The 27,616-nt window shown below is 47.1% G+C and overlaps 1 protein-coding gene and 1 non-coding gene across 2 annotated transcripts; one reads left to right on the plus strand and one right to left on the minus strand.

The window, feature by feature from the left end:
• Positions 1-5,045: 5,045 nt before the first annotated feature.
• AKR1A1 (aldo-keto reductase family 1 member A1) lies at positions 5,046-23,267 on the plus strand. Its single transcript, XM_012434530.2, has 9 exons — positions 5,046-5,375; positions 15,452-15,541; positions 20,123-20,242; positions 20,423-20,574; positions 21,223-21,418; positions 21,732-21,931; positions 22,150-22,222; positions 22,363-22,449; positions 23,109-23,267. The coding sequence occupies exons 2-9, from the start codon at positions 15,458-15,460 to the stop codon at positions 23,172-23,174; spliced, it is 978 nt and encodes a 325-aa protein (XP_012289953.1). The 5' UTR covers positions 5,046-5,375; positions 15,452-15,457; the 3' UTR covers positions 23,175-23,267.
• A 3,285-nt stretch (positions 23,268-26,552) lies between these two features.
• On the minus strand, positions 26,553-26,693 carry LOC135273558 (U4 spliceosomal RNA). The gene has a single exon (XR_010341336.1). It is a non-coding gene; the product is annotated as a U4 spliceosomal RNA (small nuclear RNA).
• Between the last annotated feature and the right edge of the window lie 923 nt (positions 26,694-27,616).

Raw genomic sequence — 27,616 nt, forward strand, 5'->3', positions numbered from 1 at the left:
CTCTTGCTCAAAAACTCTGACTTCGGTCATGGACTCAGGAAGACAAGACTCTTCCCTTGGTGTCTGGTCAATTGCAGGGACACCTGCCTTGATCTCTCACTCACGTTATAGTCCAGGAATCAGTCAGGGATGCCTACTGAATGAACCAACAAATTTACTTCCTGTCAAAAAAAGAAAAAAGAGGCTGGGTGCAGTGGCTCACGCCTGTAATCCCAGCACTTTGGGAGGCCGAGGCGGGTGGATCACGAGGTCAAGAGATCGAGACCATCTTGGTCAAGGTGGTGAAACTCCGTCTGTACTAAAAATATAAAAAATTAGCTGGGCATGGTGGCGCGTGCCTGTAATCCCAGCTACTCAGGAGGCTGAGGCAGGAGAATTGCCTGAACCCAGGAGGCGGAGGTTGCGGTGAGCCGAGATTGCGCCATTGCACTCCAGCCTGGGTAACAAGAGCGAAACTCAGTTTCCAAAAAAAAAAATTAAAAAAAAAAAAAAGAAAAAAGAATTTGAGGGGGAAAAAATAAGAGACAAGGTTTTGCTCTGTTCAGGCTGGAGTATAGTGGCATGATCATGACTCACTGTAGCCTCAAATTCTTGGTCTCAGGCAATCCTCTCACTTCAGCCTCCTAAATAGCTGGGACTACAGGTGTACACCACCATGCCCAGCTAATTTTTAAATTTTTTTGTAGAGATGAAGTTTCACTATATTGCCCAGGCTGGTCTTGAACTCCTAGGCTCAAATGATCCTCCCTCCTCAGTCTTCCAAAGTGCTAGGATTACAGGCATAAGCCACTGTGGCTGGCCTGGTTCTTTTATTTTTTTTGGTTTGTTGTTGTTTTTGTTTGTTTTTTGAGACAGAGTCTCACTCTGTTGTCCAGGCTGGAGTGCAGTGGCGTGGCTCACCATAACCTCCGCCTCCCAGGTTCAAGCGATTCTTCTGCATCAGTCTCACAAGTAGCTGAGACTATAGTCTTGCGCCACCATGCCTGGCTAATTTTTGTATTTTTAGTAGAGACAGGGTTTCACCATATTGGCCAGGCTGGTCTCAAACTCCTGACCTTGGGATCTGCCTGCGTTGGCCTCCCAAAGTGTGGGGATTACAGGCATTAACCATTGCACCCGTCTCTTTTTGTTTGTTTGTGTATAGAGACGAGGCTTCACTATGTTGCCCAGACTGGTTTCAAACTCCTGAGCTCAAACAATCTATCTGCCTCAGCCTTCCAAAATGCTAGGATTACAGGTGTGAGCCACTGCACCTGGCCTCGTTCTTTCATTTATTTATTTATATTTATTATTATTATTTTTTGAGATGGAGTCTTGCTCTGTCACCGATGCTGGAGTGCAGCGGCCCCATTTCAGATCACTGCAAGCTCCAACTCCCGGGTTCAAGCGATTCTCCTGCCTCAGCCTCCTGAATAGCTGGGATTACAGGCACACACCATCACACCCAGCTAATTTTTTGTATTTTAAGTAGGGATGGGGTTTTATCATGTTGCTAGGCTGGTCTTGAACTCCTGACCTCAGGTGATCTGTCTGCCTTGGCCTCCCAAAGTGCCGGGATTACAGGCATGAGCCACCATGCCCAGCCTATTTTATTTATTTTTTTGAGACTGAATCTTGGTCTGTGGCCTAGGCTGGAGTGCAGTGGCACGATATTGGCCCACTGCAATCTCCGCCTCCTGGGTTCAAGTGGTTCTTGTGCTCAGCCTCCCAGGGCACGTGCCACCACAACCGGCTAATTTTTTTTTTTTTTTTTTTTTTTTTTGAGACGGAGTTTTGCTCTTGTTTCCCAGGCTGGAGTGCAATGGCGCGATCTCGGCTCACCGCAACCTCCGCCTCCTGGGTTCAGGCAATTCTCCTGCCTCAGCCTCCTGAGTAGCTGGGATTACAGGCACGCACCACCATGCCCAGCTAATTTTTTGTGTTTTTAGTAGAGACGGGGTTTCACCATGTTGACCAGGATGGTCTCGATCTCTTGACCTCGTGATCCACCCGCCTCGGCCTCCCAAAGTGCTGGGATTACAGGCTTGAGCCACCATGCCCGGCAATTTTTTTTTTTTTAAGACAGAGTCTCGCTCTGTTGCCAGGCTGGAGTGCAGTGGCGCAATCTCAGCTCACTGCAACCTCTGCCTCCCAGGTTCAAGTGATTCTCTTGCCTCAGCCTTCTGAGTAGTTGGGACTACAGGTGCATGCCACCACACCCAGCTAATTTTTGTATTTTTAGTAGCAACTGGGTTTCACCATGTTGGCCAGGATGGTCTTGATCTCTTGACCTTGTGATCTGCCCGCCTCGGCCTCCCAAAGTGCTGAGATTACAGGGATGAGCCACTGTGCCCAGCCATTTTTGTGTTTTTAGTAGATATGGGGTTTCACCATGTTGGCCAGGCTGGTCTCAAACTCCTGACCTCAAGTGAGCCACCCTTCTTAGCCTCCCAAAGTGCTGCGATTACAGGCATGAGACACCATGCCTGGCCCTAACCCGGTTATTTTAAATCATTCTTTTCTTCTCTCTCTTTCCACTTCTTATAAAATCAATATAGTTTTAGCTTGTTTCCCTAGAAAACCAGAACTGAAGGCAAAGCTTACATGCTAAGGACTTAATGGGAGGTATAATCTCAGAACAAGAATGAGAGAAAAACAGAAATGAACCAGGGAAGAAGGGAAAGAAAATAACAGGTGGTGTGTCACAGACCTAGCTATAGCCTCCTAAGAAGACAGTTAAGCACTCAGTTACATAGAACTGAGAGGCTATATGAAACCACTATATGTATGGTGTCTAGGGACCATGTTTTAGGGACAACAAAGGCCAACTATCTGTTGGTTCTTTCCATCTTTCTCATTGGCTACTTTCCTTATACCCAATGAGACATTAACTCCCTGACACTTACAGGTTTTGTTATCTAGCTCCTCCAGGCAGCCTGGGGAGACTGATCCCAATTCTCACAGTAAGTGCTTAAGCTTACTCTGGAAGTGGTAGAAATGGCAAGTTTCTTTGTGGGACTGGCTAAGTCAGATACAAGTGCCGTAGTTGCTGCAGCTCCTGTTATAGCAGGTGCAATAGAGAAAGTACAGAAGTCCGGTCCACACACTTGGTGAGGTTGGGACAGACTACTGCATCAGGAGATGGGACAACAATGATGACTGGGGCTCTCCACTGAGTAAGTGGCTGAGGCCTACAGCAGGTGAGTCCAAGTGAACCTGGAGAGGTACTAAACAGAACCCAATATACTAGCTGTTTCAAAACTTAATAAATACTGAAGGGTGCAGAAGCAGTTGCTGAACAAAAAGAAAAAAATATATAAATAAATAAATACTGAAGGGAAAGCAAAATAACCTACACTTCCATTAATCACATGCAACTGTGGTAATTAGTTTGGTATGTTTCCATCTAGTCTTTTTCCCTATACATACATGTTTTTCTTTTTTTTTTTAATTTGAAATGTTTCTCTCTTTTTTTTTTTTTCCTTGAGACAAGGTCTGATTCTGTCACCCAGGCTGGAGTGCAGTGGCACTATTGTGGACAGCTCACTGGGGACTCTCAGGCTCAAGTGATCCTCCCACCTCAGCCTCCTGAGTAGTTGGGACCATAGGCACACACCACCATGGCTTGCTTGCTTTTTTTTTTTATTTTGGCAGAGACAGGATCTTGCTATGTTGCCCAGGCTGGACAACAACTCCTGGACTCAAGCAGTCCTCCTGACTAGGATCCCCAAGGTGCTGGGATTACAGGCTGAGCCAACACGACCAGCCAGAGTCTGAGTGTTTTTTTTTTTTGAGACAGAGTTTCACGCTTGTTGCCTAGGCTGGAATCCAATGGTGCAATTTCGGCTCATGGCAACCTCCGCCTCCCAGGTTCAAGCAATTCTCCTGCCTCAGCCTTCCAAGTAACTGGGATTATAGGCATGCATCACCATGCCTGGCTAATTTTGTATTTTTAGTAGAGATGGGGTTTCTCCATATTGTTCAGGCTGGTCTCAAACTCCTGACCTAAGGTGATCCACTCGCCTCGGCCTCCCAAAGTGCTGGGAATACAGGTGTGAGCAACCGTGCCCTGCCAAGTCTGAGTGTTTTTATGAGGATGGCGTAATACATTAGACATTTGGTCCACCAGGACATCACTTATTTTGGGGAGATGATAATGGGGGTGGGGAAATGGGAAGGGTGGCACTGGGGGAGCAAAGGTGCGGGGAAAAGCAGAGCCAAACTGAGGTAACCCTACATCTTGCCCATCCCTGCCAAGGAAAACACATAAATGCAAGACCTTTCCATTCAAACAGCACAGGCGATTTCAAATCTCAGATCTGTCATTTAATTAATACCTGTGTGACTCTAGGAAAATTATAAATAGCTTTAACCTTGCTGAGACTGTCCAATCTGTAAAACCGATCATGAATACTTTCCTCACAGGTTATGGCGTGCTGGTAATATCTATATCTTCATCTGGATGGCAGTTACATTGCAAAAAATAACAATAATAGAACTGTATACATTTAAGATTTGTACATTTTCTTTCTTCCTGGATGAAGAATAGAAAAAAAGTTTGTATTTTCTGTATGTATGCTATACTACGATTTTAAAAGGCTTGTACGGAATAAAATAATATTCCTTTTCCAGGGTTATTGTGAAGATTCGATAAGATCATATTAAGTGTTAAGCACAGTGCCTGGCACATAACGTGCTGCACAGATCCATGGTCCAGATAGAAGGGGGACCCAGGCACTTTCCAGCGTCTGGATCTGTAGACCCGACGTCTTCTCTGTTCTGGCCAACCTTTGTGTTACAGCTGCTCTCTGGGCCTCAGTTTGCTTTAACTAAATGTAACGGGGCCAACTTAGGTGAACTTTGGGAATCCAGCCAACATGACTTTAGGAAGAGTATGGAGCCAGGGATGGCATTGTGAATCCAGAGGGCGGACGCCAGAACCTGCAACGTGGCACCTGCGACTCTGCTTCCCCCGGAAAAGCGCCAGCAATTGCGCCCAGGCGCGCGGTGCAATGTGGGCCAGCAAGAGGCACGGCTGGCCTCGCCCCTGGACCGCCCACGAGGCCGGCGCCCCCTGCCTCATTACGCTCAGAAGTTCTCCAGACCCACGCGACGGAGTGAGTGACCCTGTTCCGGCCAGTTCGACCTAGAGGATCCAGAGGTGAAGACGGCACTACCTCCCTACTCTGGCTTCCATTCGCTTCAGGTCCTTCCTCTGGAGGCGGGGAAGGAGGTACACCCTGCGCGTGATCCTTGATGCCCGCCCCCTGCCCCTCCCTCCGGGTGGAGCTGCCTCATCACCGCCAGACTTAAGCTGAGGCCTGTTGGCTCTCTGGCAGGGTGTAGAACTGAGCCCAGGCCACACTATCCTGTTCACGCTCTGTGCTTGTGCCAAGGTGAGTTTCTCCTGCTGCTGGCCAATCTTTCTCCTGGAGGAGATAGCCTCGATCCTTTACTACTGAGATGTCAGCCCGTGGGGTTGAGCGGAGAGCGCAAGGCACTGGAGGGGAAGAGAGTTGGTTTCGGATTTGAGCTCCTGTTTTTCTCTGTATGATCTTGGCTAACTTATCAGTTTCTCTGAACCTCAGTTTCCTCAGCGATAAAATGAGTTCCTACATTAGAGCTGTAGCAAGAATTGAGATAAAGCTTTGAAGGCGCACAGCGCATACTAGGTGATCTGTAAGTTTTAATTGCCATCTTTTTGTTTGCTCACCTACGTCCTTTTTCCAGACGCTCGGGCTTTCTTATGCAGGTGCAGGGATGCTCCTCGGGAAGTAGCGAGTAGTGAAGATAAAATTGCCTTGGGTCTGGGAAACTCCGACATGTTATTCTGTTGCCCCAGAACTCTGTTAAAGTGAGACACAGATCTGAACCTTCACTGAATGAGGCTACTGTTAATTAACTCTTCCCCTTCAGATCGTTCATACTCAGGGCTGCAGGTCTGTTACTTTTCCAAGGTCTGTTTCCTTATATGTAATAAAGGAGCAATCTCAGTATGATTCTACCTGGTCCACTGGGATTTTTTGCCGAATATAGTAAACTGCTTTTATATTCTCCAAGAGGATTATTTCCAGGTTTTCCAAGAAATAAAGGAAGATGGTGACAGAGGCAGCGACTTCCTCAAATGTCCTTCCAGCTGGTCAAACTCCACCTGTCAAGATCTCTCCCCCGTTAGCCATGCGTGTGTGTGTGTGTGTGTGTGTGTGTGTACATTGTATATATGTATGTTTGTATGGGACAGGTACTCTAGGAGTGAGGGATTCAGGCAGATGACAGCTCAGACCTCAAGGTGTAGCCAGGTTTGTGGGGGAAATTTATATACAAACAGAAAAATGCAGTGATGTGCACATGCTATCAGTACAGGGAGGTAGCCATCCATTTATTTATTTATTTTCTTTTCAGAGATGGATGGGGGTTTCTCACTCTGTTGCCCAGGCTGGAGTGTACTGGTGGAATCCTTGCTCATTGCAGCCTCAAACTTCTGGGTTCAAGTAATCTTGCCACCTCAGCCTCCCTTTGGACTAGAAGCACATGCCACTGTGCCCAGTTAATTTTTAAAAATTTTAAAAAAAAAAATTCTGCCTAGCAAGCAGACTCAAAGAATTTTTTTTTTTTTTTTTTTTTTTTGTAGAGACAGTTTCTCCCTTTGTTGCCCAGGTTTCAAGTGATCCTCCTGCCTCAGCCTGCCCAGGTGCTGAGATTACATGTATAAGCCACTGCACCTGGAAAGGAGCCAGAAATGTAAAGTGCTAGCTCAAGGATGAGCAGTAGTTAGCCAGGCAAAGGTAGGGTTTGGGGAAGGAAAGTGTGCAGACACCTAGAGTCAGGTAAGTGGTGCAACCTGTTGAGTGGTCAGTCTAGAATACAGTCTGACATGAGGAGGTGGTGAAATGAGGAAGATAGGACCCAGGTTTTTTGTTTGTTTTTTTTTTGAGATGGAGTTTTGCTCTTGTTACCCAGGCTGGAGTGCAATGGCGCGATCTCGGCTCACCGCAACCTCCGCCTCCTGGGTTCAGGCAATTCTCCTGCCTCAGCCTCCTGAGTAGCTGGGATTACAGGCACGCACCACCATGCCCAGCTAATTTTTTGTATTTTTAGTAGAGACGGGGTTTCACCATGTTGACCAGGATGGTCTCGATCTCTTGACCTCGTGATCCACCCACCTCGACCTCCCCGAAGTGCTGGGATTACAGGCGTGAGCCACCGCGCCCAGCCTGGGACCCAGGTTTTGAGGAGCCTGGACTTTATCCTGAATATAGGGGAGAACTCCTAGAAGGGTTTGAGACTGGGAATCACATGGTTGGATCTGGTGATGGACTGTGGGAAGAGGGAACACATTGGAAGCCAATATCTGTGGTTTAAGTAAACAGTAATGGTCAGCTGGGCACAGTGGGTCATGCCTGTAATCCTAGCACTTTGGGAGGCGGAGGCAGGCAGATCACCTGAGGTCAGGAGTTCCAGACTAACCTGGCCAACATGGCAAAACCCTGTCTCTACTAAAAATACAAAAAGCAGCTGGGTGTGGTGGCACACACCTGTAATTCCAGGTACTCAGGAGTCTGAGGCAGGAGAATCACTTGAACCCAGGAGGCAGAGGTTGCAGTGAGCTGAGATCATGCCTCTGCACTCTAGTCTGGGCAACAGCAAGACTCTGTCTCAAAAAAAAAAAGGCTGGGTGCAGTGGCTCACACCTGTAATCCCAGCACTTTGGGAGGCTGATGCGGGTGGATGACAAGGTCAAGAGATCAAGACCATACTGGCCAACATGGTGAAACCCCATCTTTACTAAAACTATAAAAATTAGCTGGACATGGTAGTGTGTACCTGTAATCCCAGCTACTTGGGAGGCTGAGGCAGGAGAATCGCTTGAACTAGGGAGTCGAAGGTTGCAGTGAGCCAAGATGGTGCCACTGCACTCCAGCCTAGTGACAGAGTGAGTCTAAAAAAAAATACAGTATATGCTGGGCCTAGTGGCTCACGCCTATAATTCCAGCACTTTGGGAGGCCAAGGCAGGCAGATCACCTGAGGTCGGGAGTTCGAGACCAGACTGACCAACATGGAGAAACCCCATCTCTACTAAAAATACAAAATTAGCCGGACGTGGTGGCACACGCCTGTAATCCCAGCTACATGGGAGGCTGAGGCAGGAGAATCACTTCAACTGGGAACTAGAGGTTGCTGTGAGCCGAGATCATGCCATTGCACTCCAACCTGGGCAACAGGAGCAAAACTCTGTCTCAAAAAAAAAAATAACAGTATAACACGTATTTACCTAGCATTTAGCATTTATACTGTATTAGGAATTATAAGTATTCTAGAGATGATTTAAAATATACAGAAACATGTACTTGGGTTATATGCAAATACTATCCTATTTTTATGTAAGGGACTGGAGCATCCCAGGATCTTGATATCCAAAGGGGTCCTGAAACCAATCTCCTGTGGATACCAAGGGATGAGTATACAGAAAGAAGAGCATGGGATGGGCCGGGCGCGGTGGCTCAAGCCTGTAATCCCAGCACTTTGGGAGGCCAAGGTGGGTGGATCACGAGGTCGAGAGATCGAGACCATCCCGGTCAACATTGTGAAACCCCGTCTCTATTAATACAAAAAAATTAGCTGGGCATGGTGGCGCGTGCCTGTAATCCCAGCTACTCAGGAGGCTGAGGCAGGAGAATTGCCTGAACCCAGGAGGCGGAGGTTGCGGTGAGCCGAGATCGCGCCATTGCACTCCAGCCTGGGTAACAAGAGCGAGACTCCGTCTCAAAAAAAAAAAAAAAAAAAAAAAAAAAAGAAGAGCATGGGATGAATATACAGAAAGAAGAGCATGGGTTAGGCCTTGTGCAAGGTGCTTTAGATATAGTATCTCTTGAAATATCAGAACTAAGCATCAAACAGCCTTAACTGTTTCCTCTGCACTCTACTACAGGATTTGATGAGTACAGTGTTGGACATGGTGAATCTCAGGTGCCTATGGAACATACTAGAGGAGAGGTCCAGAGGTCATTGAATATACAGAACTGGGGTGCGAAGAATTAAGGCTTAAGGTGATAACTGAAGACACAAATCGCCTGTACCTCGGAGTGGGAGATTGCGGTGAGCTGAGATCATGCCACTGCACTCCAGCCTGGTGACAGAGCGAGACTCTGTCTCAAAAAAAATAATAATAAAACCACAAAAATTAGCTGGTTGTGGTGGCATGCACCTGCAATCCCAGCTACTTGGGAGGCTGAGGCAGGAGAATCGCTTGAACCCGGGAGTGGGAGGTTACAGTGAGCCAAGATCACACCATTGCACTCCAGCCTGAGCGACAAGCAAAACTCCATCTCAAAAAAAAAAGATAACATGAGAGTTTCTGAATGCTGCCAGAGGTCCAGGTAGGCAGTTCATGACAAGCTCAGAGTCTGGAATCTGTTAATGCATGGCTAGTCTGGAAAGCAGTTGTATCAAGCAGAAGATGAGGAAGTCAAGAGCTGGCTGAGGATGACTTTCTGTCCTAGAGAAAAACATCTGTGTGGCACCTTCATTCTTAGGGAGCTCTTGTTCTTTGCAGATCTCCTCCTACCTCTTTCACCCCTGAGCCCCAAGCCTCATCCCTTTTGGTGTTCAGTTTCACCAGCAAAAGAAAGGGAGAAGCAAGATTCAGGTTTCTTCTTCCTTTTCCCCTTCAGCCAGGGTGTTGTTCAAGCTCCCACCCCAGGTGTAATTTCAGAGCCTTCTCATGTATGCTGGGTAATCTGCGAGAGGCCAACAGGTCACTGGGCATTAAGCCCAGGAAACCGGCCTTAGACCCTGGTGGCAGCAGGCCACCAGGTTCCTCTTGTCAACTCCAGACTTGCTTGCTTGATTCCTTAGAAATTTGTGTCCCTGACCGGGCGCAGTGGCTCATGCCTGTAATCCCAGCACTTTGGGAGGCCGAGGTGGGTGGATCACCTGAGGTCAGGAGTTCGAGACTAGCCTGGCCAACATGGAGAAACCCTGTCTCTAAAAAAAGAAAATAAAAGAAAAGAAAAGAAATTTGTGTCCCTGAGAAGTTTGATTATAAAGAGACGCTCAGATTGAACCGTTTTGATTTTGTTTTAGCAGAAAAGAGTGGTTTCCAACGAAGTTATACTAGACTATGAAATTCTTGGCTGGGTGCAGTGGCTCATGCCTATAATCCCAGCACTTTGGGAGGTGGAGGCAGGCAGATCACCTGAGGTCGAGAGTTTGAGCCCAGCCTGACCAACATGGAGAAACCTCGTCTCTACTAAAAATACAAAATTAGCCTGGTGTGGTAGCACATGCCTGTAATCCCAGCTACTTGGGAGGCTGAGGCAGGAGAATCACTTAAACCCAGGAGGCGGAGGTTGTGGTGAGCTGAGATCCTGCCACTGCACTCCAGCCTGGGCAACAATAGCCTAACAACATCTCAAAAAAAAAAAAAATTCCTGGGTCAGAAGTATTAGGAAAGACAGTTGGTGTATTGGCTTTACTCACAACTTGGCTTTTTTTTTTTTCTTTCTTTCTTTCTTTTTCTTTTTTTTGAGATGGAGTCTCACTCTGTAGCCCAGGCTGTAGCACAGTGGTGTGATCTCAGCTCACTGCAACCTCTGCCTTCTGGGTTCAAGCAATTCTCCTGCCTCAGCCTCCCAAGTAGCTGGGATTACAGGCATGCACCACCACGCCTGGCTAATTTTGGTATTTTTAGTAGAGATGGGGTTTCACTATGTTGGCTAGACTGGTCTCAAACTCCTGACCTCAAGTAATCCACCCACCTCAGCCTCCCACAGTGCTGGGATTACAGACGTGAGCCACTGTGTCCAGATTTAACTTGTCTTCTTTGAGAGGGTCTTGCTCTGTCGCCCAGACTGGAGTGCAGTGGCACGATCTCAGCTCACTGCAGCCTCCGCCTCCTGGGTTTGGGCGATTCTCTGGCCTCAGGCTCCTGAGTAGCAGCTGGGATTACAGATGAGCATCACCACACAACTGGCTGATTTTTTTTTTTTTTTTTTTTGAGACGGAGTCTTGCTCTTTTACCCAAACTGGAGTGCAGTGATGCAATCTTGGCTCACTGCAACCTCTGCCTCCCAGGTTCTAGCAGTTCTCCTGCCTCAGCCTCCCGAGTAGCTGGGACTACAGGCATGTGCCACCATGCACCCGACTAATTTTTGTGTTTTTATTAGAGATGGGGTTTTACCATCTTAGTCAGGCTGGTCTCAAACTCCTGACTTCTTGATCCGCCTGCCTCGGCCTCCCAGAGTGCTGGGATTACAGGCATGAGCCACCGCACCCGGCCACAACTTGTCTTATTACTTGCTCTATCCTATATCCTTTTAGAACCTAGAAACTAAGATTATATTTATAAAGATATTATTGGCAATTAAATCAATCCCAAGAATGATATTCATGGTGCTTGAATATCATGAATTCATGATATTCAAGGGAAAATGTTGTATCTATATTATCAGCTGTTGGTGTGAACATTTTCTCTCCTTTCTCTTTTACTTGGATAACTCCTGTTCATTTATTCTTTTTTTTTTTTTTGAGATGGAGTTTTGCTCTTGTTACCCAGGCTGGAGTGCAATGGTGCGATCTTGGCTCACCGCAACCTCTGCCTCCTGGGTTCAGGCAGTTCTCCTGCCTCAGCCTCCTGAGTAGCTGGGATTACAGGCATGCGCCACCATGCCCAGCTAATTTTTTGTGTTTTTAGTAGAGACGGGGTTTCACCATGTTGACCAGGATGGTCTCGATCTCTTGACCTCGTGATCCACCCGCCTCGGCCTCCCAAAGTGTTGGGATTACAGGCGTGAGCCACTGCACCCGGCCTCATTTATTCTTTAGGACTTGACTCAGGAAGAAATGGCCTCCAAGAAGCCATCCTAGCAATGTTACTCTTTTCTTGCCATCCTTGTGCAGTTCTTGTGCAGAATTTGATCAAATCTCTTAATCACAATGTACTAATATCATCTGTTCCCGTTACAAGACCATAAACTGAAAGAAGGCAGGGACCCTATTTAAATATGTTTGTCTCTTGGGTTTAGCACAAAATTGGAACATTCAATTTACTGACTAAATGAGCATTTTGGGGCCATTTGGAGACTTCTTATTTTCATAACTTTCCAGAGGGGGAGGCTGTAGTTGCCTGCTTTGTTTGGTTGGAAATTTACTTGTATCTAATTTATTATTTTTCTGCTATACTGAAGTCATGTGTATAGTTTCTCCTTCCTGGAAAGACTTCTTCTTGACTGTTGGGAATTCTTAAAAGCCAATGTCAATATTTCTTTGTCCTTGCCCTTTTCTGTAGCACATCATACATGTTTCTTTGTGAGGCATAGTGCATATCTTTTTATAGGTTTGTGTTTATTTGCCTTTTCTCCGTTAGCTCCTCCTTAGATCCTTGGTTTTGCCACTTCTTAGCTGTAGATTTGGAGCAAATAACTTCAGTTTCACTTTTTTTTTTTGAGATGGAGTATCACTCTGACACCCAGGCTGGAGTACAGTGGCACAATCTTGGCTCACTGCAACCTCCGCCTCCCATGTTCAAACAATTCTCCCACCTCAGCCTCCAGAATAGCTGGGACTATAGGCACACACCACTATACCCAGTTAATTTTTGTATTTTTTGGTAGAAACAGAGTTTCACCATGTTGGCCAGGCTGGTCTCAAACTCCTAACCTCAAGTGATCTATCTGCCTCGACCTCCCTACGTGCTGGTATTACAGGCGTTTGCCACTGCACCCGGCCTAACTTCACTTCTTTGAGTCTATTTTCTCATCTAAAATATTAAAGATCTGGACGTGGTGGCTCATACCTGTAATCTGAGAGACTCAGGGTGCTGAAGTGCATGGATAGCTTAAGGCCAGAAGTTCAAGACTAGCCTGGGCAACCTAGCCATACTGCATCTCTAAAAAAATTTTAGCCGGGTGCGGTGGCTTGCGCCTGTAATCCCAGGATTTTGGGAGGAGGCCAAGGCGGGTGGATCACGAGGTCAAGAGATCGAGACCATCCTGGTCAACATGGTGAAACCCCGTCTCTACTAAATATACAAAAAATTAGCCGGGCATGGTGGCGCGTGCCTGTAATCCCAGCTACTCAAGAGGCTGAGGCAGGAAAATTGACTGAACCCAGGAGGCGGAGGTTGCGGTGAGCTGAGATCGTGCCATTGCACTCCAGGCTGGGTAGCAAGAGTGAAACTCTGTCTCAAAAAAAAAAAAAAAAAAAATTTAAAACATTCAATTGGCCGGGCTCAGGGGCTCACACCTGTAATCCTAGCACTTTGGGAGGCTGAGGCAGGTGGATTGCCTGAGTTCAGGAGTTCAAGACCAGCCTGGACAACATGGTGAAACCCTATCTGTACTAAAATAGAAAAATTAGCTGGGTGTAGAGGCATGCACCTGTAGTCCCAGCTACTGGGGAGGCTGAGGAAGGAGAATTGCTAGAATCAGGGAGGTGGAGCTTGCAGTGAGCCGAGATCGTGACACTACACACTCCAGCCTGGGCAACAGAGTGAGACTCCATCTCAAAAAAAAAAAAAATCCAGTTTTGGTGGCATAGGCATATAGTCCAAGCTACCTGGTAGGCTGAGGCAGGAATATCACTTGAGTTTAGGAGTTCAAGGCTGCTATGAGCCATGATCACACCACTCTACTCCAACCTAGGAGACAGAAAAAGACCCTGATTCTAAAACAGAAAAAGATATACTTTCCTTGTAGGAGCCCACTCAGACCTATCAGCATGGCTGATCAGACCTCTGTGAGAGGTACTTAGAGAATCTCTGTAGTTCTGACAACCTCCTGGGAACATTCATTTCATTCTCAGAGAAGTGGCCCCTTCCTGGGCCTATTCAGTTACCTGGTCTCACTTTCTCTCATAATGGTCTTTGCCTGTCTTACACTGGCTTGAGACCTTATTAAGTCAAGACTGGGTACTCTGGTGTGGCCACTCTGCTTTTGTTTTTAGATAATGAAGTTTTTTTTTTTTTTTTTTTTTTTTTTTTGAGACAGAGTCTCACTCTTGTTGCCCAAGCTGGAGTGCGATCTTGGCTCACTACAACCTCCCCCTCCTGGGTTCAAGCTATTCTCCTGCCTCAGCCTCCCGAATAGCTGGGATTACAGGCATGCACCACCACACCCGTCCAATTTTGTAATTTTTTTTTTTTTTTTTTTTTTGAGATAGAGTTTCACTCTTATTATCCAGGCTGGAGTGCAATGGCGCGATCTCGGCTCACCGCAACCTCCGCCTCCCGGGTTCAGGCAATTCTCCTGCCTCAGCCTCCTGAGTAGCTGGGATTACAGGCATGCACCACCGTGCCCAGCTAATTTTTTGTATTTTTAGTAGAGACGGGGTTTCACCATGTTGGCCAGGATGGTCTCGATCTCTTGACCTTGTGATCCACTCGCCTCGGCCTCCCAAAGTGCTGGGATTACAGGCGTGAGCCACCGCGCCCAGCCAATTTTGTATTTTTTTAGTAGAGATGGGGTTTCTCCCTGTTGGTCAGGCTGGTCTCAAACTCCTGACCTCAGGTGAACTGCCCGCCTCGGCTTCCCAGGTGCTGGGATTACAGGCATGAGCCACCACGCCCGCCCTGATAGTACAGGTCTTTAACAGAAATCTTTAGCCTGGCACAAAGAAGGGCAGCCAGGCTGGTGGTCTGGTTAGTGTTCGTCCAGGAGTTACTGGCCATGGTTGGTTTTGGGCACCCTGTCTCTACTGCCTTTGCTCACAGGCACATATATAACCACGTGTTTGTCCTCCACATCTGTCCCCTCTTCCCCACCCCTTTCTGGCCCATGCTTTGCAGTATTCTTTTTGAGACAGAGTCTTACTCTGTTGCCCAGGCTGGAGTGCAGTGACGTGATCTTGGCTCACTGCAACCTCTGCCTCCCTGGTTCAAGCGATTCTTGTGCTTCAGCCTCCTCAGTAGCTTGGACTACAGGTGCGTGCCACCATGCCCAGCTAATTTTTATATTTTTAGTAGAGATGGGGTTTCACCATGTTGGCCCAGCTGGTCTTGTACTCTTTTTTTTTTTTTTTTTGAGATGGAGTTTCGCTCTTGTTACCCAGGCTGGAGTGCAATGGCGAGATCTCGGCTCACCGCAACCTCCGCCTCCTAGGTTCAGGCAATTCTCCTGCCTCAGCCTCCTGAGTAGCTGGGATTACAGGCACGTGCCACCATGCCCAGCTAATTTTTTGTATTTTTGGTAGAGACGGGGTTTCACCATGTTGACCAGGATGGTCTCGATCTCTTGACCTTGTGATCCACCCGCCTCGGCCTCCCAAAGTGCTAGGATTACAGGTGTGAACCACCGCACCCGGCTGGTCTTGAACTCTTGACCTCAGGTGATCTGCCTGCCTCAGCCTCCCAAAGTGCTGGGATTTCAGGTGTGAGCCACTGTACCTGGGTGCTTTGCAGTATTCTTGAGAGTGGATACCTGAGACCTGAACAACAGCACTAACCCCTACACCATTCTCTTTCCATCTGTGTTTCAGAGGGCAATGGCGGTTTCCTGTGTTCTCCTGCACACTGGGCAGAAGATGCCCCTGATTGGTCTGGGTACCTGGAAGAGTGAGCCTGGTCAGGTGAGGGATGGGAGAAGAAAAGAAAAACTTGTGGAGCCTCTGCCTGCATTTTTCTAGCAGCTCCAGCCCCGTACTGCCCTTCCAGTAGGGATGAGCCTGGAGAGCAATGGGAAGAGATAAGAGAAGAGTACAGTTATTCACTCTGGACTTCTCCAGCTGACTCAGAGTGGGCTGAGGGGCCCAGCAGGGCCAGGGCCGTCGGAATGACATCTTTCTCTAACTGGATCTGCACTGAGTGCTGTGGCAGACATGGGGCTCCTCTGTGACCATTCCTGTGCTATGACCCCTAATATGGCAGTTATCACCCTGTGCTGTGATCATGTCTCCTCTCCCACACTGGGCTCTTTGAGGGCTGGGCCTTTCCGTACTGCTTAGTTCAGAATTAGGCACAAAGCAGATGTTAAGGTTTGAAGAAGAACTAGGTGAATTGTACAAACCAAAGGTCAGCAAGCTTTTTTTTTTTCTTCTTGAGACAGGGTCTCGCTCTGTCGCCCAGGCTGGAGTTCAGTGGCATAATCTTGGCTCGTGGCAGCCTTGACCTCCTGGACTCAAGTGATCCTCCCACCTTGGCCTCCTGAGTAGCTTGGGCAACGGGCATCCACTAATACACAGGCCCAGCAAACTTTTTTTTTTTTTTTGAGACAGAGTCTCACTCTGTGGCCCAGGCTGGAGTACAGTGGCATGATCTTGGCTCAGTGCAACGTCCGCCTCCTGGGTTCAAGCGATTCTTCTGCCTCAGCCTCCCAAGTGCTGGAACTACAGGCATGCGCCACTATGCCTGGCTATTTTTTGTATTTTTAGTAGAGTCAGAGTTTCGCCATATTGGCCAGGCTGGTCTCGAACTCCTGACCTAGTGATTCACCTGCTTCAGCCTCCCAGAGTGCTGGGATTACAGGTGTGAGCCACTGCGCCCAGCCAGCAAACTTTTTTTTTTGAGACTGAGTCTCACTCTGTTGCCCAGGCTGGAGTGCAGTGGTGTGATCTCTGCTCACTGCAACCTCCGCCTCCTGGGTTCAAGTGATCTTGTGCCTCAGTGTCCCAAGTAGCTGGGACTACAGGCATGAGCCACCACGCCTGGCTAATTTTTGTATTTTTAGTAGAGACAGGGTTTCACCATGTTGACAAGGCTAGTCTCGAACTCTTGACCTCAGGTGATCTATCTGCTTTGGCCTCCCAAAGTGGTGGGATTACAGGGGTGAGCCACCTCCCCTGGCCACTAACTTTTTTTTAAAGAACAAAATGGGGTCGAGTGTGGTGGCTGATGCCTGTAATCCCAGCACTTTGGGAGGCTGAGGCAGGAAGATGGCTTGAGCTCAGGAATTTGAGATCAGACTGGGCAACATATTGAGACCCTGTCTTTAAAAAATTTTAAACAATGAGAACATGCCTGTGGTTCCAACTACTTGAGAGGCCTGAGGTAGGAGGATTGCTTAAGCCTGGGAAGTCAAGGCTGCAGTGACCTATGATCATGCCACTGTACTCTAGCCTTGGCAACAGAGCGAGACCATCTTAAAAAAAAAAAGTGGTCTGGGCACAGTGGTTCACGCCTGTAGTCTCAGCACTTTGGGAAGCCAAGGTGGGTGGATCACCTGAGGTCAGGAGTTTGAGATCAGCATGGCCAACATGTTGAAACCCTGTTTTTAATAAAAATACAAAAATTAGCCAGGTGTGGTGGCAGGTGCCTGTAATCCCAGCTACTCGGGAGGCTGAGGCAGGAGAATTGCTTGAGCCTAGGAGGCAGAGGTTGCAGTGAGCTGAGATCGTTCCACTGTACTCCAGCCTGGGCAACAGAGTGAGACTCCATATAAAAAAAAAAAAAGTAAAAAAAGTTAAAAAACAAGATGGTTAATACTTTTGATTCTATTAGACAAATTACAGATGGAGGTGATTATATACTCAAATAACCTTTTAATAAGTAACCACTTAAAAATATAAATGTAGTTCTTAACTCAAGGGCTGTTAAAAAAAAAGTTGATAATTGACTCCTGGTGTAGACCTTTTTAGCTGAAGGGAGCCTGGGATTGTAGCCCTGCGTTCTTCTTTCTTTCTTTATTCTTTTTTGAGATGGAGTCTCACTCTGTAGCCCAGGCTGGAGTGCAGTTGTGTGATCTTGGCTCACTACAACCTTTGCCTCCCAGGTTCAAGCGATTCTCCTGCCTCAGCCTCCCTAGTAGCTGGGATTACAAGCGCGTGCCACCACACCTGGCTAATTTTTTGTATTTTTATTAGAGACGGAGTTTCACCATGTTAGCCAGGAAGGTCTTGATCTCCTGACCTTGTGATCTGTCCGCCTTGGTCTCTCAAAGTGCTCAGATTACAGGCGTGAGCCACCACATCCTGTTGTAGACCTGCTTTCTTAGCATGGATGTAGCTATGAGATATGGCTCCTGCCTGGAATGGGGCATTTCCCCAGGGCTTTTTCCTTCTTCCTTGGAAATCTTGAGTCAGAGTGAAGAGAAGTTTGGGGATTAAGTTTGAGAGAAGCCCCAGCAGAGAACATATTCTTCTATCTGGGATTTAGACTGGTATTTGTGGTGTGCTTGGATGACATGTGCCTTTTTTCCCTTTTGCTTTCTTTCCTATAGCTGCCTAAGAGCCTGGAGTCAGGGTCCCTGTGCTTCAGGCAGGCACTTGACACAGCCTGGGATAAGTCTAGGAGCTAGGTCAAGGCAGGGGTGGGAGCCAGAGCCAGGGCCAAGGTGGGGCATGGAACAGCAGGGGTCAGATGTTAAGGGAAGTACATCTGCACCCAGGTGGGGATCTTGAATGCTATGCCAGGTACCCACAACAAGAGCTTTGGGTGCTTTAGTTTTGCGGCTGATGCCATGTTTCCAGTCTGGATTTTAGCAAAATTAACTGACCTATCGTTCTACCTGATGCCTGTTTTCTTCTCTCTCATTAGGGGGTTCTGGGTCCAGCTTCCAGCCCACTTATCTGCCTTCCTTAATCTTTTCCCCCTTCTCACCCCCTTGCTGGCCTGAGCTCCCAGAACTCCCAGAGTCTGTCTACATGACTCCCTGAGGGTCTTTCCCTGTATGGCCTTGGCCTAGGAATTTTTTTCTTAAGTTTCTCTAACCAGCTCCTTAGAACTTGGAACTCATTTCCATGTTCTATACTTCTTTTTTTTCTTTTTTTTTTTTTTGAGACAGAGTCTCGCTCTGTTGCCCAGGCTGGAGTGCAGTAGCGTGATCTCAGCTCACTGCAACCTCAGTCTCCTAGGTTCAAGCAATTCTCCTGCCTCAGCCTCCTGAGTGAGTAGCTGGCATTATAGGCGTGCGCCACCATGCTCAGCTAATTTTTGTATTTTTAGTTGAGGCGGGGTTTCACCATATTGGTCAGGCTGGTCTTGAACTCCTGACCTTGTGATCCACCTGCCTGAGCCTCCCAAAGTGCTGGGATTACAAGTGTGAGCCACAGCGCCTGGCCTATACTTCTTTTTTTCTGTCTATTTATCCATCTGTCTTCTGATTGAAATTTTTTTTAATTTTTTTTTTTTAATTTTTGTTTTTTGTTTGTTTGAGACAAAGTCTCACTCTTGTTCCCCGGCTGGAGTGCAATGGCATGATCTCGGCTCACTGTAACCTCCACCTCCCGGGTTCAAGTGATTCTCCTGCCTCAGCCTCCCGAGTAGCTGGGATTATAGGTGCCTGCCACCATGCCTGCCTAATTTTTGCATTTTTAATAGAGACAGGGTTTCACCATGTTGGCCAGGCTGGTCTTGAACTTCTGACCTCAGGAGATCCACCTGCCTCTGCCTCCCAAAGTGCTGGGATTATAGGTGTGAGTCACCATGCCTGGCCTTAATTTTTTTTTAAAAAAAAGAGGTGGAGTCTTGCTATGTTGACCAGGCTGGTCTTGAACTCTTGGCCTCAAGCAATTTTCCCATGTCGGCCTCCCAAAGTGCTAGAATTACAGGTGTGAGCCACTGTGCCCAGCCTGAAAAAAATATTTACTAAAGTTCTGTTTATGGTAGATGGTGGAAAAATATTGTTAGTTTTTACTAGACATTGCCGAGATGGCTTGGGTAGGAAGGCGTCTTAGAGACTGGTTGGGGTAGGGACAGTGCAAAGGGTTTGGGGCCTCTGAATAGGCTTCTGGTCCCTTAGACTGAAACCATCTTCCTTTTTTTTTTTCTTTTTTTTTAAGATGGAATTTCACTCTCATTGCCCAGGCTGGAGTGCAATGGTACAATCTCAGCTTACTACCACTTCCACCTCTTGGGTTCAAGCAATTCTCTTGCCTCAGCCTCCCGAGTAGCTGGGATTACAGGCACATGCCACCATGCCCAGCTAATTTTGTATTTTTAGTAGAGACAGGGTTTCACCATGTTGGTCAGGCTGACTTCCAGTTGGCCAGGCTGGTTTCAAACTCCTGACCTCAGGTGATCTGCCTGCCTCAGCCTCCCAAAGTGCTGGGATTACAGGCATGAACCACTGTGTCCAACCCATCTTTCATCTTTCACCTCCACTGCATGGAGGACCCTGTATTTCTGACCCACCTCCTCCAGCACTGACCTTGGGGTGGCGACATTAGAATGCTGAAACCAACAAAGCTGAAACCTCTGCTTCTCTCACCTGGCAGGTAAAAGCAGCTGTTAAGTATGCCCTTAGTGTAGGCTACCGCCACATTGACTGTGCTGCTATCTATGGCAATGAGCCTGAGATTGGGGAGGCCCTGAAGGAGGACGTGGGACCAGGCAAGGTAAGGACTGGGGTTGTCAAGAGAGGTGGAATAAAAGAGCTCAGAAGCTGAAGCTGGGGCTGGGGCCCAGCTGGAGGGAATCTGGCATCAGCTTCCTTCCAGTTCCTCTCTGAGAGCTGAGGGTGGGTAAGACCAGGTGCTCGTGGCTCTCCTCACTGGGGGCCCTGCCCCCTGCACTAGGCAGTGCCTCGGGAGGAGCTGTTTGTGACATCCAAGCTGTGGAACACCAAACACCACCCCAAGGATGTGGAGCCTGCCCTCCGGAAGACTCTGGCTGACCTTCAGCTGGAATATCTGGACCTGTACCTGATGCACTGGCCTTATGCCTTCGAGTGAGACTTGCCAGAGCCTCATCTGGGGAATCGGGGTGGAGCAGGATGGTGTTAGTAACTTACTGTAAGTCACAGCAGCAAAGCAGGATAGGAACACTCATCTGCGTGGCAAGCTGAGGAGCTTGACATGGGATCTTAGCCTCTTCTGCTACAGCAGCTTAGTGGAACTACAAGAGTTTGACTCTAGAAAAAGGAAGAGAGCCTCACATGGCATGTACCCTAGGGCGTATGCCTGTAACCCTCCTGCTCCATTTATTCATTCAGGAAAGGTGCTGACCTTTCTGTTGAGCACCTGGAGTTACAGTAATAAGTAAGTCTCAGCAGAGGATGTGAGAAGAGCCCACCATTAGTGCTGTGCCCTGTGCTGGAAAAAGGGCAGAAGGGCGGATAACTCCCTGACAACGAGTTAAGGAAGACCTCCCAGAGCAGAGGAGATATCTGGGTCTAGGAAGAGAAGGGGGCATAGGCATTCCATGTAGACTTAACACTTGGGTTATAATCTGGAAGGATGAAAAAGCATGGCTTTAAAAATTCTTGGCCCTTTGTCCTCTCTGGGATTGGAGTTTGGGACATAGAGTGGCTGGATGGGAAGTCAGGGCAGAAACCTGGCATTTGTGTCCACATTTAGTGGGGCTGTCTCTCACTCAGGCGGGGAGACAATCCCTTTCCCAAGAATGCTGATGGAACTATACGCTATGACTCCACCCACTACAAGGAGACTTGGAAGGCTCTGGAGGCACTGGTAGCTAAGGGGCTGGTGCGAGCGCTGGGCCTATCCAACTTCAACAGTCGGCAGATTGATGACATACTCAGTGTGGCTTCCGTGCGTCCAGCTGTCTTGCAGGTAAGGACAGCAAGCAGATGAGTGGTTAAGGGTTGTGTGCTCAAGAGCATGAGTGAGCAAATGATGGATCTGCTTAATGGAGATGGCTAGCAAGTTGTCAGAGTGTTGGTGCAGAAGTCCTCTGCATAAAGGTGGACATTGAAGCACTGGGAGAAAATGAAATTGCTGATGGGAAACAGTGAGAAAAGCAGGCTGAGGGGAAGTGGGGGCATGGGGGTCAGCAATAGGGGGTTGGTCCAGACATGCATGTCTGGGATGGAACAGGCAAACTGGGTGTGACCGCTTCATGGTGATGGGTTATTCCTTGGCTCAGGTGGAATGCCACCCATACTTGGCTCAGAATGAGCTAATTGCCCACTGCCAAGCACGTGGCCTGGAGGTAACTGCTTATAGCCCTTTGGGCTCCTCTGATCGTGCATGGCGTGATCCTAATGAACCTGTCCTGCTGGAGGAACCGGTAGTCCTGGCATTGGCTGAAAAGTATGGCCGATCTCCAGCTCAGATCTTGCTCAGGTATGGGGCAGTCTTAGGGAAAGTGTCCTGGGTTGGGAGGTAAGGGTTAAGGGATTTCTTATTTCAGTGTCTGGGTGAGGAGGGAGGCCACTCTAGGCATATTCCCCATTTTGATGGGGCTCGGGTGCTCCAGGAGCTTAGGGAAGGCAGGATGGAGAACAAAATGATGTTTATGAATAATGATCCCTTTTCCTCATCTACCTAATCTCCCAACTTAGGTGGCAGGTCCAGCGGAAAGTGATCTGCATCCCCAAAAGTATCACTCCTTCTCGAATCCTTCAGAACATCAAGGTACTTGGAATGGTTCTATCTTCTTCAGCTCTTTGGGACATTTTCTTGGCCCTGACTCTGCCTGGCTAAAAAGGCAGTGTTGTGGAACCCCAGCTTCTGCTCACAAGACTGGCTTTCCTGAACCCCGCTCTCCTCCTCAGGTGTTTGACTTCACCTTTAGCCCGGAAGAGATGAAGCAGCTAAATGCCCTGAACAAAAATTGGCGATATATTGTGCCTATGCTTACGGTGAGGATGTATCAGCCCGCTAGACTTGTGGCACGGGAAATTTGGGGTGGGATTCTGGCCCAAGTGTGACTTCAGACTTGCTGGTTGTGAAAGGGACACAATGTTGTGGGTGGGATTGCTATGCTGGACGTAGTGCACTCATTTCTCTTCATTGAGCTCAGGGAAGTAGTATGGCTCAGGGATAAGGCATATAACCTGTGAGTCCCAGTCCTGCTTCTTGATATCTTGTAACCCAGAGCAAGTTACTAAACTTCTCCAAGCCTCAGCTTCCCATATGTAATATGAGCCCGATTCCTGACATATAGTAGATTCTCAGTAAATGATATGAGGAGAGCCCAGAAGGCATTGTTGACCTCAGTCAAGGGGTTGAGTTGGGAGGAAAGTCTGCTGTACTTAGGGAAATAAATGGTTCCTGGCCTCTTGATCTCAGTTGAGACTGCAAACTCTTAGGAGCAGGGGCAGCTACATGTCAGGCTATAGGTTTGGCGCTGGAATGCTGTTGACACTGTGGTGTTCTCTGAGATGGGGATCCCGGCCACTGCCATCTGACACAGTGCTGTACACAGACGAGTTTGTTTAGGAAGATTTGGGGAAGATGCCTGGAGTCTTTGGAATGGTAGCTCCTGCTGATGGAGTAATCTATCTGTCTCTCTTTCCAGGTGGATGGGAAAAGAGTCCCAAGGGATGCAGGGCATCCTCTGTACCCCTTTAATGACCCATACTGAGACCACAGCTTCTTGGCCTTCCTTCCAGCTCTCCAGCTAATGAGGTCCTGCCACAACGGAAAGAGAGAGTTAATAAAGCCATGAGAACATCCACATTGCTTGCTTGTCTTATTTGCCTGGTCAGGCCTGGGATGGAGGCTGTTTCCCCCAGGGATGACAGACCTAGGGCTGCTGGATGTGACCTGCCCTTGAAGCCCAAACATACATGTCACAGGTTCTGGGGGAACCTGTGAGGTGGCTAATTCTGTATCCTTGCATTAGGCACATTGGGAAGTAGCACCATCTAGTGGCAAATCGTAAGTATTGCATGCTTTCGGGGAGTCTTACCAAGAATGCCTCTAATTGGTTACGTCAGGAATGAGCTATCATGGCAATGATTGTCCTTTGGTTTCAAGGCAGTGCTGGACCTGGGCCTTGAGTTCCCATCCCCCTGTCCTGATCAGTGCCTAGGATTAGGAATACGAAGAGTCCAAACAACTTATATTCAGAAGTTAGGGGATCCCAGCTTGCAAAATCACAAAAGGTGGGGATGGGCTTTTTCCGTCAAACACTGTAGTCGATGTGCATAAGTGACCTGCAGGAGGCAGAGTCCAGCCCAGACCTTGTCACTCAGCCCTTAAGGCCTGTCTTAAGCACTTTTTATTAGTGGCCACCAGAGGCCACTGATAAACAGGTCGTAGGAAGATTTTTGGCAAATCTCTCTAAACTCCAGTCACACAAAGCTCAGTTTACTTTCCCAAACCATTGCTCCTCATTCAAGAAGTATTTATTGGGTACTTATGGGTTAGGCATGATGCTAGGCCCCAGGGATGTAGCTATAACCAAGACATACAAGTCCCTACAGCCTACTTGAGGAGATAGATTAATTGCATAATTAGTTTAATTACAGTTGGTAGAAGTGTTATGAAGAAGTGTAGGGTGAGAAGCCTACTTATTTAATCAGCTAAGATCTGAAGATGAATAGGGATTAACTAGTTAAAGGAGATAAGAGTGAGAACAGCATTCCATACAAATTGGACCCCTTAGGGAAAAGTTTTGAAACTGGAAGAAGCTGCTGGAAAAACCTAAAGAAGACTTGTATTGACAGCAACTAAAAGTGAGTGAGGGGGACCTGGCGGTACAGGTAATGGCATAAAACTATGCTGGAGGCTGGGCGGGGTAATCCCAGCTCACGCCTGTAATCCCAGCACTTTAGGAGACCTAGGTGGGCAGATCACCTGCGGTCGGGAGTTTGAGACCAGCCTGACCAACATGGAGAAACCCTGTCGCTACTAAATATACAAAATTAGCCAGGTGTGGTGGCATATGCTTGTAATCCCAGCTACTTGGGAGACTGAGGCAGGAGAATTGTTTGAACCCTGGAGATGGAAGTTGCAGTGAGCCGACATCTACATTGGCCTTTTAGACTGGCTTTGATGGAACTCTGTTCCACAAGGACTGTCAGAGAAAACCTTTTTTTTTTTTTTTTTTGAGACGGAGTTTCGCTCTTGTTACCCAGGCTGGAGTGCAATGGCGCAATCTCGGCTCACCGCAACCTCCGCCTCCTGGGTTCAGGCAATTCTCCTGCCTCAGCCACCTGAGTAGCTGGGATTACAGGCATGCGCCACCATGCCCAGCTAATTTTTTGTATTTTTAGTAGAGACGGGGTTTCACCATGTTGACCAGGATGATCTCGATCTCTTGACCTCGTGATCCACCCGCCTCGGCCTCCCAAAGTGCTGGGATTACAGGTGTGAGCCACCGTGCCCAGCCCCTTTTTTTTTTTTTTTTTTTTTTTTTTTTGAGATAGGGTTTTTCTCTTGTTGCCCAGGCTGGAGTGCAGTGGCACAATCTTGGCTCACTGTAACCGCCGCCTTCCAGTTTCAAGCAATTCTCCTGCCTCAGCCTCCCGAGTAGCTGGGGTTATAGGCGCCTGCCACCATGCTCAGCTAATTTTGTATTTTTGGTAGAGATGGGGTTTCACTATGTTGGCCAGGCTAGTCTCAAACTCCTAACCTCGTGATCCACCCACCTCAGCCTCCCAAAGTGGTGGGATTACAAGTATGAGCCACTGTGCCCAACCAGAGAAGACCTTTTAAAGCCAAGCCCAGCCATTAGGTTGTATCCTCAAATACCTCTGAGTTGGGTGATCCTCTCCTCTTAAGGTCCCAAGATAAACTTGGAACTCCTAGGCCTGTTAGAAAGTGACATTCTTTACTGACCACAGGTCAGGAACCCTGTACAGGGACTCTGTAGGCAAGGGTATGAAGCCAGTTTTTTTCCCAAAAAATTTTTTTCAGCTCTGCAAGTCCAGCTCGACTGCTTAAAGGGAAGCATACCCTTCCTGTCAAAGCCTTGGTAAAACAACCAATTTCTCCAAATGCATCCTGTTACAAAAGAAAATGGATACTTATTGCAGTGATGCAAACAACTATATTACCACAAGTTAAGAATACTCACAGTTTCCAAATTCTAGTGGAATAAGGCAAAGAGAAACAAACATGCTCCAGATTTTGTTCACAAGAGTATACCTAAACTGGGCATGGTGGCTCACGCCTGTAATCCCAGCACTTTGGGAGGCCAAGGTGGGCAGATTAAGGGGTCAAGAGATCAAGACCATCCTGGCCAACATGATAAAACCCTGTCTCTACTAAAAATACAAAAATTAGCTGGGCATGGTGGCATGTGCCTGTAGTCCTAGCTACTCAGGAGACTGACGCAGGAGAATTGCTTGAACTGGGAGGTGGAGTTTGCAGTGAGCCAAGATCATGCCACTGCACTCCAGCCTGGGCAACAAGAGCAAAAACACCATCTGAAAAGAAAAAAAAGAGTATAGCTAACTCAAATTATTAAAGGCCATAAATAGTTCAAAATAAGTTTCCTTGACTCTGAAAAACAAAACAAAGATCAGCAATATTCCAAGCAAAAGTTAAAAAGGTTTCTTCAGTTTCCTGAGTACATTCAGTTAACTCTTGCTTTGCTTGATATTTGTGAACATTTTAGCTCTTAATAAGTCCTGTATGTTTTTCCTTTATTCCACTGTTACAATCTCCAAAGTTATCAGAAACCTGTATTTGAGAGCACCTGTCAAAGTTCTGTAGCTTATTATAAACAATGTTTTGAAAAGGATTAAAACAAAACAATAGTTGTCTATAAATAACAAAACGTTCAGGGTAGTTACAGTTAGAAGCACAATTGACAAAGAAGTTTGATTATCTACATGGTTTACAAAAACTTAATAACCTTATTATGATTGATAGCATATACTCAGACATTAGAATTAAAAATTCCATACAATTTTGGAACATATGTTAGCATTATTCACCAAAATATAACCTAAAGAAGACTGAACACAGTTCCATGTACCTAAACATTTCCATTTTTTTTTTTCTTTTGCAGTCCCCATAGAGACTGTCAAAAATTGCCATTGCGGACTATATTTCAAGTCATCATGGCGGGGTATTGGGAAAAGTTTTCAATTAGCAATAATCGTGACTTGGATAAACCTCGTTGGCTATGATACTGCCACTGTGCAAAGCGTACCTAAACGTTTCAAATAATCCTGTTTACCTCTCTTTTCTGGACACGCCAGGGGCTCTTCTGAAGTATTCAAAAACCCAGGTGTCAGGAAAAACAATTTTGAAACTGAAGTTTGATTTTGGAAAGTCTGTTAAATATGTTAGAGGTTTAAAACACTTAATGTTATGAAATAGAATTCCAGACTACCATAAATTATTTAGTTTGCCAAAATGATGACTCCGAAACATAAAAAGAAAAAAAACCTTTTATAACCCTTTACAAATTTTGCCAAAGAGCAGATTAAAGCCTTAAGAGTACCTTGTTGTGCTTTTATTTCAATGCTCAATTTACAGAAAAATCATTGAATTTAGTCAAAATAATGACCTTTAGAATTTAGTCAGTTTTGCTTTTCAGTGTCAAGGAAATATTTTGAACTATTTATGGCCTTTAACAAATTGAGTAAGGTATACTCTTGTGAACAAACTCTAGAGCATGTTTGTTTCTCTCTGCCTTGTTCCTCTAGAATTTGGAAACTGTGAGTATTCTTAACTTGTGGTAATATAGTTGTTTGCATCAGTGCAAAAAGAATTTCTTTTGTAAGATTAATTTTTTTTTTTTTTTTTAAAGACGGGGTTTCACCATGTTGGTCAGGCTGGCCTTTCTTTTCTTTTTTTTTTTTTTTCAAAATGGGGTTTCACCATATTGGTCAGGCTGGTCTTGAACTCCCGACCTCAGGTGATCCGCCTGCCTTGGCCTCCAAAGTGCTTGGATTACAGGCGTGAGCCACCACGCCTGGCCCAGGCTGGTCTTGAACTCCCGACCTCAGGTGATATGCCCGCCTTGGCCTCCAAAGTGCTTAGATTACAGGCGTGAGCCACCACACCCAGCCAATTTTTTTTTAAGATGGAAATGGAGTCTCGCTCTGTTGCCCAGTCTGGAGTGCA

The sequence above is a fragment of the Aotus nancymaae genome, unplaced genomic scaffold, assembly GCF_030222135.1.
Source record: "Aotus nancymaae isolate 86718 unplaced genomic scaffold, 86718_ANA_hifiasm-v0.15.2.pri h1tg000007l, whole genome shotgun sequence".
Taxonomy (NCBI): Eukaryota; Metazoa; Chordata; class Mammalia; order Primates; family Aotidae; genus Aotus; species Aotus nancymaae.

What these genes read in the sequence shown, in the direction of transcription:
- AKR1A1 (XM_012434530.2), top strand. Translation starts at nt 15,458, where the DNA reads ATGGCGGTTTCCTGTGTTCTCCTGCACACTGGGCAGAAGATGCCCCTG. An exon ending in CCAGCTCAGATCTTGCTCAG is followed by an intron (nt 21,932 to 22,149) that starts GTATGGGGCAGT and finishes CTCCCAACTTAG; the next exon opens with GTGGCAGGTCCAGCGGAAAG. An exon ending in ATATTGTGCCTATGCTTACG is followed by an intron (nt 22,450 to 23,108) that starts GTGAGGATGTAT and finishes CTCTCTTTCCAG; the next exon opens with GTGGATGGGAAAAGAGTCCC.